General features: G+C 37.7%; 1 protein-coding gene across 3 annotated transcripts in view; it reads right to left on the reverse strand.

Annotated features, from left to right (window-relative positions):
- The window catches only part of APBB1IP (amyloid beta precursor protein binding family B member 1 interacting protein), a 101,164-nt gene that overhangs the window by 50,837 nt on the left and 35,471 nt on the right, over positions 1-14,856 (reverse strand). For 2 of the 3 annotated variants that reach the window (XM_068538509.1, XM_068538513.1), the window contains 3 exons: positions 6,074-6,145; positions 3,776-3,863; positions 121-413 (listed from right to left, as the gene is read on the reverse strand). In XM_068538509.1, the coding sequence (XP_068394610.1) occupies positions 121-413; positions 3,776-3,863; positions 6,074-6,145 (453 nt within the window). Of the gene's footprint in view, positions 1-120; positions 414-3,775; positions 3,864-6,073; positions 6,146-12,609; positions 12,695-14,856 lie in introns of those variants that run through there. The other variant, XM_068538504.1, reaches the window with a different exon arrangement.

The following is a 14,856-nucleotide window of genomic DNA, read 5'->3' on the forward strand; positions in this document are numbered from 1 at the left end:
GATCCTTGTTTTTTAGAGTCTCAGAGCTCTGGGCGTACAAACTTGAATGTAACCGCCACTATGAAGAAGGTCAGAGATCTTGGGTGGCAGAGGTCAAGAGTCCTCACCCCACGGACTTACCTGAGAGAGAGGTTCAGGAGCGGGTGGTGGCAAAGGAAGGTCTAACATGGGATCAGCTGGTGGAGGAGGTAAGTCATCCTCATATTGGCTAATACTCGGTGCAGCAACATTTGCTGCGTAACCAAGAGAGGCTGCACCACTGAAACTTGGTACATCCAGAGATGCTGAATGAGGTCGGCTCTGAGAGGACTCCTTCTGGGCCTGGATTGTCCTCTGCTCAGCTTCTCTTATGTCTGCTACCAGATCCGCCATGAGAGCGTCTAAATCTTGGTCTTCCAGTGCATTTAAGGACTCTGATAGGGAAAATCACGTTAATGGTCAAGACAACGATTTGCACCTAGAAAAACTTAACGAAAGTCATTTTAAAGAGTACATTTGAGTACTGGTTGCAAGGGGCTGGGGTGGGGGAAATAGGAAGAGGTTGGTAAAAGGGTATGAACTTTCAGTTATAAGGTGAGTAAGGTCTGAGGATCTAAGTATAACATGATGACTACAGTTGATAACACTGTATGGTATAATAGAAATTTGCTGAAAGAGTAGAACTTAAATGTTCTCACTAAACAAAAAAAGTAAATAGGTGAAGTGATGGATGTGTTAACTAACTTGATGGGGGGAATCCTTTCACAATGTATATGCACACCAAATCATCACACTGTACACTTTAGATATCTTACAATTTTGTCAATTAAACCTCAATTGGGACTTCCCTGGTGGCGCAATGGTTAAGAATCCGCCTGTCAATGCAGGGGACACGGGTTTAATCCCTGGTCCGGGAAGATCCCACGTGCTGCAGAGCAACTAAGCCCATGCGCCACAATTACTGAAGCCTGCGCACCTAGAGCCCGTGCTCTGCAACAAGAGAAGCCACCGCAATGAGAAGCCCACGCACTGCAACGAAGAGTAGCCCCCGCTCACCGCAACTAAAGAAAGCCCGTGCACAGCAATGAGGACCCAACACAGCCAAAAAATTTAATTAATTAATTTTTTAAAACCTCAATAAAGCTAAAAAAACCCCTTCCCTCCAAAGGAAAAAAAAAAAAAGAAAAAGAAAAAGAAAGAAGAAAAAAGAAAAAAAAACGGGGGAAATGTCTTCCCAACATTGGGACCTCACAGGTCAGCTATAAAGTCAACTCCAAGCACCTGATTAGATGCCTAAGTAGAGAATTCTTGTACATTCTGGTGCAAGATCTTAGAGTTTTAGAAAGTAGGGGAGGGGAGAGGCTGGAAAATTCTCCCCAGGTCTTTGAAGGGCAGACAGAGCACCACTGATAAATATACTTGGAAGAAAGTAGGTCTCCACCAACTGGGATTTATTTAATGTGCCTTGAGACTTGGGGTGAGGGCAGAGTTTCTGTGGGCACACCATCCAACTATAGGAACTCTCACATCACAAAAAGAGCAGTTAATGATAAATATTCAATAGTAGGAAATAAAGCACCAAGGGGGTTAAGGAATGAAAAAAAAATTTTTTTTTCATTGGGATTAAGTGGTAAAGACTTCATAAGACAGTGAGCTGGGAGTTAACTCTTAAAGGAAAGGGCATACCCGAATTTTCAGAGTGAGGGTGAGGGAGGACGATTTTCACTGGAATTTCCTCCATGTGAGAGATTACTGTGGAGATAAGACCTGGGGTCCTGAACGCTGATTAGACCACGTGGCATACAGGGAGCCGTGGCCGTGAGTCGCGTTGCTACAGCACTTTGTCCATCAGGCAGTCACCGGATGGTGAGTGTGATGAACAAAGTATGGGCAAGGTGGAAGTGATCACGAGGAGGAGAATTCTAGCTGCTGCGTGCAGCGTGAACTGGATTGAGGGAATGCGGGCAGGGGAAATGAAGCCCTCTCAGGAACAAATGAGCAGAAAGCATGGTGAAATCATTTATTGCCAAACATCATCAGCATAAACACCATGTAGCATATTACATTAATGCTAACAGTTCTATGTAAAGCACTTGGACTGAAGTTTGGCTCTCTTAACTGGGTAAAAAGCATTTTCCTTCTAAGCCACTGCTGTTTTGCATATAACTTTTCATAAAATTAAGTGAAATTTAAAAAATCTCAGAGAAAGTATGTGTAGAACTAATGAAGCATATTCCTAATTTTCTAGTGTTATCAATTACATTGTGACTGTAGACACACAGCAAATGATTTTAATCCTTTATAAAAATTTTAGGGACAAAATTCCCACAGTAACACATATAGTAACAATTTCCAAAGCAAATTATAATCCTCAATATATTGGTATGGGATTGAGTGATAAGGAATTGGGGATTCTGTTCAGAAGTTTATCGTTAACTCTCCAAATAACTTTGGGTGAAATATTTTCTGACTCATTTTAAGCAATGTTTTAAGGGAAGACAGTAAAAAAAAAAATCTACTGCTATTGTAATTCCCAACAAATTTAATTTTCAGTACATATCAGTACTTTTTTATGGTCTTGTCTCCTTAATGACACGAGTTTCTGGTTACTGTCTTTTAACATGACTATGCTTATATATTGCTGGGTTTCTTGGTTTCTGACATTTTCAGTAATTTTTTGATACTAGGTACTAAGTGCTTCGAAAGCATTAGTTGAGCTTACTACAACTAAATTACTGATTAAATTTTAATTTTAACTGAACTGATTATTCAGCTGTTATGAATGTATCAGGCAAATCTGCATTGTTCATATGTGCAAGTATATGTTCTCTATTAACATCATAATTTTACAAAAGTGTGTTGGTTTTCTGAAACTTCATGAATGTTACCATCATTCCATGTTGCAATGGAAACGACTGACAGAAATAATAAGTTTATACGGAAAATAGAAAAGAGGGTGGGAAAAAGAGGAAATCAGAAGAGATGTACTATAATTTATCAAGATACAGGTATTGGAACCTTAAGGGTTTAATCTAAAAATTACTGAAAATGACAGAAACAAAGGAACCCAGTGAGTGATGGAAATAAAACTTGGAACTCTGGATTTCTGTAACTGGGCTTCTCTATTATTTTGTTTTTTATTCTTTTGGTTGGCACTGCAAGTCTTTGGAAAATCTTTTCCAAGAGTTGCAGTGAATTCTCATTAATTTGGAAGCAATTACTTCAAGATTCATTGTAATTTGAGTAGCACATGGGCTAAAGATTGTCAATGCACTAAGTAGGAAGAGAGATTTTTGTTAATAAAATATGACAAACTTCAGGAGACTAAAATGTCAAATAGAGCAAATGTACTATATTATATATTAAATATATATTAATTAAAATATATTTTGAAGCATCTATTCATATATTCTCAATCATTATGAAATGGGCAGTTCATTAATATCCTCGAAGGGACATTTCCTTATTAATATTTTCTTATACTACTGTACCTTATTACTGTAATGGCTTAGGAGTAAGAAGAAACTCTGTTTTTTAAAAAAAAAAAATTAGAAAGCTTTGAGACTTTCAGCAAATACAGGATAGTGTTCCTTTTCATTATAGGCAAAAGTATCTTCTTAGCCTCTCAATTCAATCCAAACACAGCAGCACTCAATCTGTATGAAATCCAGGACTTTAAAAATTATACTTGTCATGATGTCCAAGTTCCTTAAATTTTGTTTTCAGGTTACAGTTGTGTACAGATTTTAGTCATTGTTATCATTTCAAATTACTTAAGAAAAGAAATGATACCCACCGTTTAAATCCTTAAACCCCACACTGTAGTTAAATTCAGCTCTGGGCGGTTTAGGTTCTGGAGGAGGGAGAGTGTCGACTCCTAAACTCTGTGAAAACAGATCCCATCCCCCAAAGTTATTCATGATACTAATATTTTTGAAGTGCAATTTAATCATTAAGTAAAGAATCATTTGCTGCTTATACATGTTCTCTTTAAATATGTTCTCTAAAAACTGTATTCTTACTTGAACATGCTTTAGGTGATTTTTTTTTCCTACAGAAAATGACAAGTTAAAAATTATTCTAGAAGGTACATCTTGAAACAAAACAGGTCAAATGATGAGACTGAGGTTGTTCATTTTTAGAGACAACAAAAAATTTCCGGGAATGAAGCACTGTGACATATACACTACATACAATTCATAAGGATTTAAGTTATGACATCAAAGAAAGGAATTGTTTAGTCACTTGAAGATAAGAGCTGTTTCAGGATGCAATCTGTTATTACACAGTAAAATGTTAATGCTGTTACTCTTATTTAATAAAACTTGTTAAAAAGAAATTAAGACACAGTAAGTTACTAATTTTGTAAATAACATTATTTTCTAATTGATAAAGTGACTGCTTGTATGATTTAAAAGCTAATATTTAAAAATATTTTTACATCCATAGTTTGAGAAGTGATTTCACCTGTTCTTAAACATGAATGTTTTCATGACAATGAGTACATTCTTTGATGTTAATTTGATTTGGTAAGTAACATCCTTGTTCATGTCTTAAATTTCTGAAGGAAACCAATCATTATAGGTTTGAGAATAAATTAATGAGATATCATCAGTTATACGTAGGAAAAAAAAAAGGCCATTAATTAAGAAGTTAAAAAAAAATGAACCCAAGCAAGTTAGAATCAAGGATAAAATGTAGGGAAAAGTGACTGCAACTCCAGAATTCATTCTAAAAACCAGAATGAGCTTGCAAAAATTGCCGAGAAATGGGGAGGTTGATGGAGAAACTACGGGGCAGATACCAGAAAAAAAAAATTTAGTGAAAGAAAGTACAAAAATATTCATTAACTAGTTGGTTTTTAAATGCTATAACTGGGAAGTATAACATCACAATTAGGGTTGCCAACTCATTTTTTTCTCAGGAATATAATTTACTAGGCTACTTACAGAAATTAGAAGTAGTTCTCTAACAAAACATGAATGCATGAATGTGTAACATAACAGGCTTTGAGTAAAATAGAGAGAGAGGGAAAGGAGAGAGAGGAAACCGGTTTTAGGAAGGAACTCCTTCAATCACAGTTTTAGCCAAGCAAACCCTGTGACCCCACTCACCTGAGCACAATAAAGAAAGATCAAAACCCAGAAAGGCCTTCAGTGAAGGCAGATCCAAGACACTCTAAGGGGCCCTCTTCTTACTCTTGAATTAGAGTAACAGTACTCAACTATGAAAATCCCAGACTCTGACCAATCAGAATAATCATTCCTCTATGGAGCAGAAGTGAGTGAATGGACAGAGAGACCACAGATGTTCATTAAACCCTCCCCCTTCATGGGAGGAAAAAGGTCCTCTGATTTATAGAAATGTGGCTTCCATCCTAACACTCCCTGGTTATCAGTCAGCATCCTTTTCTCTAAGCCTGTTGTCTCACATTTTGTCTCTTCTTTCATAGAATCTAAACCTTCTTGAATGTTATACGGAATATAAAGTAGATGCTAACTAACAGTGATTTATTTTTCCTAAAATAAATACTTTAAAAAAACATAGATTATTCTTCATTTACTTTGTAGAAAACTTTAAGATCCCTATCATATTGAGGAATATTGGGTGATTCTTATTTTAGTGCTTTATGCAGAAAGCGATGAGCTGACTAGTCTTTATATAAAGGTAACTGCAGGGGAAATTGTTTAGTGGTAGTGGTTGTGGGAGGTTTGCTTGGGGAAAATTCCTCCACTAGCTAAATATTTGAACACAATGAGCATGAAAATTGCCGTAACAGAATGTATGTGTGACCCAGGTATTCAATTAACTGAACTCAGAAGGGTATAAACAGGAAAAAAGTTTATTTTCTCCCCCACCACTGTTACATCAGGAATATATAATATTGTCAATTTCCAGTCTTTTTAAATAAATAGCTCTCTTGTCATATTAAAATCAAATCTGTAACCCCATTTTATTTCTTTTAATGTTTTTTACACTGAAAAATGTCAAACAAGAAGGTGAAAAAATAGTACAATGGACAACTATATACCCTTCTCCTACATCCATTTAACCCCATTTTTTTCTCATCTGAAAGTTAAGGAAGGGAATTTACCTGGGTCAGGAGATCCATCTCTCCCAGCAAATTGCTGAACATTTGGTCTATATCTTCGTTTGACTCACCCATCTGAAAAAGGAAGAAATCCAGTTATAAACAATCTAATAAAAGTCTGATCCCCGGATAACTGTCCCATCTCTTTCTTTTCCCCAAAAGCCCCATAGACAGGCAAGTAAGTCAAGAAGAGAAGGTTGTAGAGAGGGAGGTGCATTTCACCCTGAAATTCCATGCCTGACCTCTCTGCAGTTTGCTTGGTCCAAGATTGAACGGAACCCTAGTAACTGTCTCAGACTAACAATTGGACTCTTTTTCCAGATGGAACTAGTCTCTTTGGGGCCAAGGGGACAAAGTGGACAACATTCAGGAATTCACATCACCGTAGGACACACTGATTGGAAAAGGAGAAAGCCTCAGGCCACAGGTGATGGCATCAGAGTCATGTAGAACTTCATTTCCATTTAAAAACCTACACAAAAATGATACGTCAGTGGTAAGATTATTTACCAAATGATTCCTTGCTTTACAAAGTTATCTCTGAAACAGCAGCTTTTGGCACATTTACTTGGAAATATTAGGGTGACAAACACTTAGAACTAAAATGGCCACACAATCAAGTGATGAGAGATGGAAATAAAACAAATTTTACATTATAATCGTTCTCTACTTAAACCGAGTGAAAGAACTGTCCAAGAGAGGAAAAGTGTTTCCATAAAGTGGGGTGGGGACGCCCTGGGAGGTGTAACCAGTCTCTCTCCTCCTGACATGGTTGGCAAGGCTGGGTTAGGACATTAGGAGACACGATTATGAGGCTTAACTAGTAATGTGTTGTTTAGCAAAGGGACTCAACTGCTTCATCTGTAAGATGAGGAGTTTACCACAGATAATTTCTTAGGGTCCCAAATGCTCTAAAACACTAGAAGATTAGTACCAATTACAGCTCAAGCTAAGAAGTCTGGTGAGTGCAGCATGTATTATTTAAGCCAAACAATATTTATATGTATGTATGTGTGTGTTTGTGTTTTAATCATTTTATATGGAAACTTTTAAATATATACAAAAGTAAAGAGAATAATATAATGATTTTTATGTACCCAGTGTCCAGCTTTAAAAATGATCAACTCATGACTAATCTTTTTTATGTAGATACATGTAGCACTAAAAGATTGTTTTGTTTTTTTTTTACCATAACCATAATACTATTATCTCTGCACACACACGTGTGTGTTTGCATTTAAAATAAATTATTTGGGACTTCCTTGGTGACACAGTGGTTAAGAATCCACCTGCCAATGCAGGGGACATGGGTTTGATCCCTGGTCCGAGAAGATCCCACATGCTGCAGAGCAACTAAGCACGTGCGCCACAGCTACTGAAGCCCACGAACCTAGAGCCCGTGCTCCGCAAGAAGAGAAGCCACCACAATGAGAAGCCTGCACACCGCAATGAAGAGCAGCCTCTGCTTGCTGCAACTAGAGAAAGCCTGCGTGCGGCAACGAAGACCCAACACAGCCAAAATAAATAAAATAAAATAAATTATTTGAATTGCAAAGATTTGGAAGCAACCTATGTGTCCATCAACAGATGAATGGATAAAGAAGACCTGGTACATATATACAATGGAATACTACTCAGCCATAAAAAGAATGCAATTTTGACCTTTGCAGCGACATGGGTGGACTTGGAGGGCATTATGTTAACTGAAATAAGTCAGACGGAGAAAGACAAATACTGTATGATATCACTTATATGTGGAATCTGAAAAATACAAGAAACTAGTGAATAAAACAAAAAAGAAGCAGACTCACAGATATAGAGAACAAACTAGTGGTTACCAGTGGGGAGAGGTAAGGGGGAGGGGCAATATAGGGGTAGGGGACTAAGAAATACAAACCATTAGGTATAAAATAAGCTACAAGGATAAATTGTACAACACAGGGAATATAGCTAATATTTTATAATAACTACAAATGGAGTATAACCTTTAAAAATTGTCAATCACTATATTGTACACCTGTAACTTATATAATATCGTACAGCAACCATACTTCAATAAAAAAAAATTATTTGGCTAAAATAGGCAAAGTCAGATCTATCTTTCCTTGAATAAATCATCTTGAAAACTTACAGTTCTCCCTTTACCATAACTTCAAACTAATACTCGAGCAGTAATACTTTTTCATATTTAATAGCTTTAGCTAATCAGGGGTTCTCTCTTTATAAAATGTGTATATAAAAGACCTTTCTCATACTGACTCTGCTTACTTAAAACTGACCTGAATAATTTTTAAAAAACCCAATTCTTGAAAGTACAGAGATGTGGTGGTGATGATGATGGCGATGATGAACGTCTTTACCTAGCACTTAACCATGTGCCAAGAACTGACCTATAAGCTGGGTTGATATTAACAGTAAACACCCAGAATGGCACTGACACTGAGAAATCAGAAGGAATGAGGGCTGTAAAAACCATCTGGAGTGAATCAGTGCATATCCTCCAAATATCCACCCTGCAAAGCCAGTGTTCAATCTTCCCGTATTATCTTCAATAGTTATCTTCACCTTACATCACTTAGGAAATCTTCTGGCTTAATTTTCCCATCATATATTTTCCCCCTCTCCCAATTTTAAGAAGGAACAACTATTTTTTCCCTGTACAACTTTACCACCTTCACTGAAGATGAGATGAGGATTGAGAGTATTTTCCATCTGAATTTCCTGCTCCCCACAATAACTCTTTCTTTGCTCTCCTTCTAGGCTCTCTCTCCAGTGAAACATAAAAGCCTCTCTGAGCTATAGTTCCTGAGTACATTCAATAGTCATTTCAAGTTTTCAGTTGTGCATGTTTTATATTGGAGGGAGAATATTTGAATTGCTATGATTGTTAATTTTCCAGAACCTCCTATCTGGCTTCCAGTGGAGGAGGTATCTTGCAGGAGCACGGGGAAGCTACAAAACTGGGTTGACCAGGAAGGGCCAGGAAGGGGACTTCATTCAAACAAAAGAAGTCTATGATACGATGGGACAAGCCCACTTCTAAGTAGCAGACACACCTGAAAGAATCAGGTGAACATACACATGGGACAGGGAGGCACGTGTTTGAGTCTGATGAAGCCATTCAGTGAGTGCTCAGGGTCAAACCACACAAGGTAGGCAGATGAGCACTCAGGTACAGAAGTGACAGGTAAGGCAGACACTGCAGGTGTGGGTCTATGTGTGTAGATCTAAGAGGTAGGAAGGATTCAAACAGCATCAGTGAAGAAACGATGGAAGAAGTTCATCCCATTCTATGTGGATTGTTGGGTTTAGTGTTTATCATAGTCAGAGAAGGAAACAGAGATGCAGGTGGGCCCTGCCTCTGGCTGGGGAGGGAAATCAATGCTAGGATCCATTCACATATGGTTTTAATCCCCTCCCAGTTGCTTATAAAGTATCTGAATCATACTCTCCCTTCTTCAAATTACCTACAAAATAGAGGAAAGAAAATATTTAAGTGAACAAAGTACTCATGGTTTCAAAAAGTGTCCCTTCAAACAATTAATCTGGTTTCAAAATCTTGTAATTCACTCATTACTTTAATAAGAGGAAATTAGCAGAAAAAAACTATAAAATTCCAGAACTGCCCATGTGAATTTATTTTCTTTAGAATATTATGCAGTACAATAATGTGACAAAATAAAGGAATCCTTCAGATGAATTATTACTAACAGGGAAAGTTAAGAGTAAGTACTAGTGTTAACATATTTCAAAGTTTTTCATGAGAGAAAAGTAATTCTTTCAGAGTGGAAAAAAACAGATTTATTTGCTGACCTCAAAACTGCCAGTCAGTGTTAAAATAAACTCAAAGGAACCAAAGATGATGCTAGTAATAAGAATCTTATCCTTGATGCTTTCCCTTAAACCATTACCTTTGGAAAAGCGCTAAATGATGAAGAATGAAGTCTTGAAAGGAAATGTGGCATCGACGGGTCAGAAATATCCACGGAGCCCAAAGACCTTAGCTTCTCAGCCTGTATACACCACTGATACAGAATGGGGTGAGGCATATAAACACCACTATATATAAAACAGATAATCAACAAGGACCTACTGTATAGCACAGGGAACTCTACTCAGTACTCTGTAGTAACCTAAATGGGAAAAGAAATGGAGATATGTATATGTATAACTGAATCACTTTGCTGTACACCTGAAACTAATACGATATTGTAAACCAACTATATTCCAGTATAAAGTAAAAATTAAATTTAAAAAAACCCAAAAAACAGAACGGGTTGAGGACTTGCCAGAGTGAGTCATACACCTAACATGGAAATAACTTGAAACAGCAGTATCTTCTTTTGACCTCTGCTGACTCTCCCTGCGTTCATCTGGTAAAAATCTTTCCCCCTGCCCTTTCATTCCTTTTCCCCAGAGTCTGTTGATATTGAATTATTTAAAGGAGTCAACACCAAAATTATTCTGTAAATCCTGTCATAAGTAAATATGTTACTGAATGGATCACAGTTTAAAAGAGTTGTATCCTTGGTGAAAATAATAAAACATTTAGTTAAGGGCTATTAACATAAATGTGTATTAATGTGTACATTCAAATCATCTTACATATTTATCTTCCCCAAGAAAACCTTATGGACAGAACAAGAGTCCCGCGGATACATATAGTGCCTATACACATACACATGCACGAGAAAATAGGGCTGTGTCTATTTGTATGTTCGGTATTTCCTGAAGGTCAAAATCAGGATTAAAAAGAGAGAAACCTGGCAAGAAAACACCCAGCCCTGAGCACTCAAAGTGTTGTATGGGTTAACAGCCCCAAGAGCAGGGGTGGAGAAGCCGTAGTGAAGCAACGGATTGCAAAACAAGCAATGTGCACATCGCAACTGGGTGGAATTAACATCTTTTTGTAAGTATGTCATTTCTGAATTCCTTTTGTGTCTTGGGAAGAACAACAAACCGTTGATTTAAAAAATTTGGAGGGACTTCCCTGGTGGTCCAGTGGTAAAGAATCTGCCTTCCAGTGCAGGGGATGCGGGTTCGATCCCTGGTTGGGGAACGAAGATCCCACCTGCCTCAGGGCAACTAAAGCCCGCGCACCACAACTACTGAGCCTGCATGCTGCAAACTACAGAGCCCACGCACTCTGGACCCGGGGTGCCACAACTAGAGAGAGAAAACCCACATGCCACAACTAGAGAGAAGCCCGCGCTGCAATGAAAGATCTGCATGCCTCAACAAAGACCCCACATGCCGCAACTAAGACCTGATGCAGCCAAAAAAAAAAAATAAATTAAAATTTAAAAAATTAAAAAATAAATAATTTGGAATAGTTCTTTATAAGACAGATTTTGCTAGGTTTTTTTTTTTTTTTGGAGGGTGTGGAGAGTGGATAGGTGAGGGGTGGGTGGCTGAGGCTGTACATCCAGGCTGAAATTCTGCCTCAGATTCCTTGAATGACAGGACACTTTTCCCGAATTCTCAGTCTTTCCACAAGGCTCAAGCTTCTAAGCCTCAGTTTTTATCTTCAGATAGCTTTTCTTCTCCACATATGTAAATTTCACATATAAACTTTAAATACACATATTTAAAAAGTCTGTCCATAAGCGAAAACATTGTGACTACACCAGGTGATGGATATATCAATTCAACTTGTTGTGGTGATCGTTTCACAATATATACATATATCACATCATCATGTTGTACGCCTTAAACTTAATATGTCAGTTATATCCCCAGAGAGCAGGAAAAAAGTCTACCCTAAGTACTCTGATATATATATGCTTACCAGGACACCTGTTTATATCTATGGCCAAGTTAACCTCAACTATTTAACTCAGTTTGGATGCAGATTTCATTGCCATTTGCACGAGCAATTCCAGCCATGACTTTGGACCTGAGCCAGGGCAGACCTCATTTTATCTGAGTGGCTCGCCTAAAACAGCCCGTTCAATAGTCCACAGTCCTTTCCATCATTCTTCCCCCTCTGGTGCATTCTCCTCCTACATGCCCTAACTTGGCTCTTGGTCATTATTCATGTATTAGTCTAATTTAGAAACCCTGGCATAGTCCCTGACTCTTCCCATTTTTCCACCCAATCAGTCAAAAAAAATCCTGCTGGTTTCCCCCGCAGAGAGCTTCCTTTCCTCCATCCTTACTGTTGAGGCCCTCATCAGCTCATCCAGCCTGCAGGCTCCCGGATCCCCCATCAAGCCCCATCACCATCACTTCGAATTTGAAATAGAAATTTGAATGCGCCAGCCTCCTGTTTGAAAATCCTCCGTGACAGATCATGATGAAGTGGGGAGAGTTCAAGTCTCAGTTATGTCTTTCAAAGTCCTTCGTAATTTGCCCCAACCTACTTTTCAGGATTCAACTCTTACCCATCAGGGCCCTTGACATTGTCCGACCAGGCTTTTAAACATTCTCTTTGTCTTGGTGTATGCTACTCCCTTTAAATAACATCCTCCTCAGGGCACTTAGCCTTCATAAAACCCTACTGATCATTTGGAATCCAGCTTTCATGGATGTCTTCATACCTGGCAGAGAGATGTGCTGTCCACTGTACTTGGTAACCCTATCAGTAAAACCAGGCCCCAAAAACAACAACCTTGATGAGGCATGTAACCTCGCTGGGTTTGCTTCCTCATCTGTAAAATGAAGAGATTAATATGTAATTCATAGGATTGCTGTGACATTTTAATAAAATAGCGTACAGTACTTAGCGTAAGCACTCAATAATAGCATCCGTCATACTGGATTGCACTCTTTTTGTTACTGTGTTAGAACTTCTTTCCCAACTGGGAGCTCTTGTTAAGTAAGGATTAGCTCTTGCTCATCTTTAGGTTTAAAAGTGCTTTGTTGAAAACACAGAGAGCGTAGGTAACCTCCCAGACTAGTGGGAAGAAGTCATCAGTCACTGTCATTCCACCTCCTGTGCTCTAGACGTGGAGTTTGTTGCCCTGCATGCAAAGACGTGACATTCCGGGGCTGGACAGTCCTTGGAGGTCACCAAATCCCACGTTTCCTTTAACTACCAGGGCAAATAAACAGAGAGTCTGTTTCCAAGCTGTAATCACAGCTACAGGTCTCTGGAACATCACTCATTATAGCAATAGTTCACTTTTTTTTGGTACTTTCCAAGTGAGTAAATACTGGTATTTATACAGATAAATTTTGTTGGCAAACACAGAGGTTCACCGGGATTCACATGTATTTAGGCCTGAATCAGTTTTTGTTGCTTTGAGAAAAATCTAATAGCCACCATGCAACTCAAGTGACGTCATCCATGGCTTTCCTTCTTATCTAATTCAACCTGAAGTCACTTAACATTTCAAGGAGTAGGTTAATTTGCCATTATTTAATAAATAAAAACAAATTATATCTTCTATTTTAAGTACTCCTTTATTCACACCATATATCTAATTCATTTTAGCCCCATAAACAGAGATTCATACCTCACTTTAGAACAAAAATGGAATAGCTTAATTACACAGTAATAAATCAGGTTACCTATATCACTTTAACATATAATCTATATTATATGTGTTTTGCTATTTACATAGAATTAGCTGTGTGTCTCAGGCTTGCACTGGGCTTCAAAACTGAGAATAAATTATATGTGCCTGTTTGCATTTGCCAATGTCACATTTTGTTTTTTTACGTGTTTATGTGTAAATTTGCAAATCTGTGAGAACAAAAATGAATACACACATGATGAACACATTCAAATATTCTTCTCATGACACGTATGTTATACTTTCTTGTTCGGAACTGAATTTTGAGCATAATAGTATTAAAATAAGGGGTTAGACAAGCTTTGTCTGTATAGCTGGACTTTTGTATGTTCTTTGCCATCCTCTCCCTGACCTCTCTTCTATTCCAGTAGTTTCCTTTAACCTCTCGCCTGTTTAATTTGGTACATCATGCAATACCTTAAGAGATGACTCTTAGGAAAAAAAAAAAGGGGGGTTATTTGACACATTTAAAAAGAAAAGATATATTCATAAAAACACAATTTTGTATATTAAATAAAATAGTTAATAATAAACTTATAAGAATTTTTCATAAAATAGAAAACAAAACGACTATTGTTCATACAGGTTTTTAAAAAGTGGTTCTGGGACTTCCCTCGTGGTCCAGTGGCTAAGACTCCGCGTTCCCAATGCAGGGGGCCCAGGTTCAGATCCCTGGTCAGGGAACTAGATCCCACATACCTCAATTAAAAGATCCCGCATGCCACAACAAAGATCCCGTGTGCCGCAACTAAGACCCAGCACAGCCAAATAAATAAACAAATAATTTTAAAAAGTGGTCCTAATAACTTCTGCATAAAAATCAAAAGGTTAAGATTTTTCCTTTTTGATGATCAATTCTTGGCTTTACTGAAAGATGTATTCAGTGGCAGCCAGCATCAATACAAGGAAGAACCTTGTGTTATTTACATTTTTATAAGGCACTTATTTGTCAAAAGCCTGCTTTCCTATAGCACCAGATTAAGAGATTATGAATTTGTGGATGGTCTAATTTGATGGTTGCAAAGCTCTTCTTTTCAGCCATGGTTTAGTCATGCATCGTCTTTACTTGCATTGAGGTACTGGTACCAAGAACAGAATGAAAATTTAGAGCAATAAGAATTAAAAGAAAAGATAGAATAGTTGTTAGTAAAAACTTTTTAATGCAACAACAAAGGATGTGTAAAATTGACTTTTTGACCATTAAAATGAGTTGGTCAATTAAGTTCAGACAGGTTAGAACTGGTCTTCAAAAATTCCACCAGAACAGCC

The sequence above is a fragment of the Eschrichtius robustus genome, chromosome 1 (assembly GCF_028021215.1).
Source record: "Eschrichtius robustus isolate mEscRob2 chromosome 1, mEscRob2.pri, whole genome shotgun sequence".
NCBI classification, from domain to species: domain Eukaryota; kingdom Metazoa; phylum Chordata; class Mammalia; order Artiodactyla; family Eschrichtiidae; genus Eschrichtius; species Eschrichtius robustus.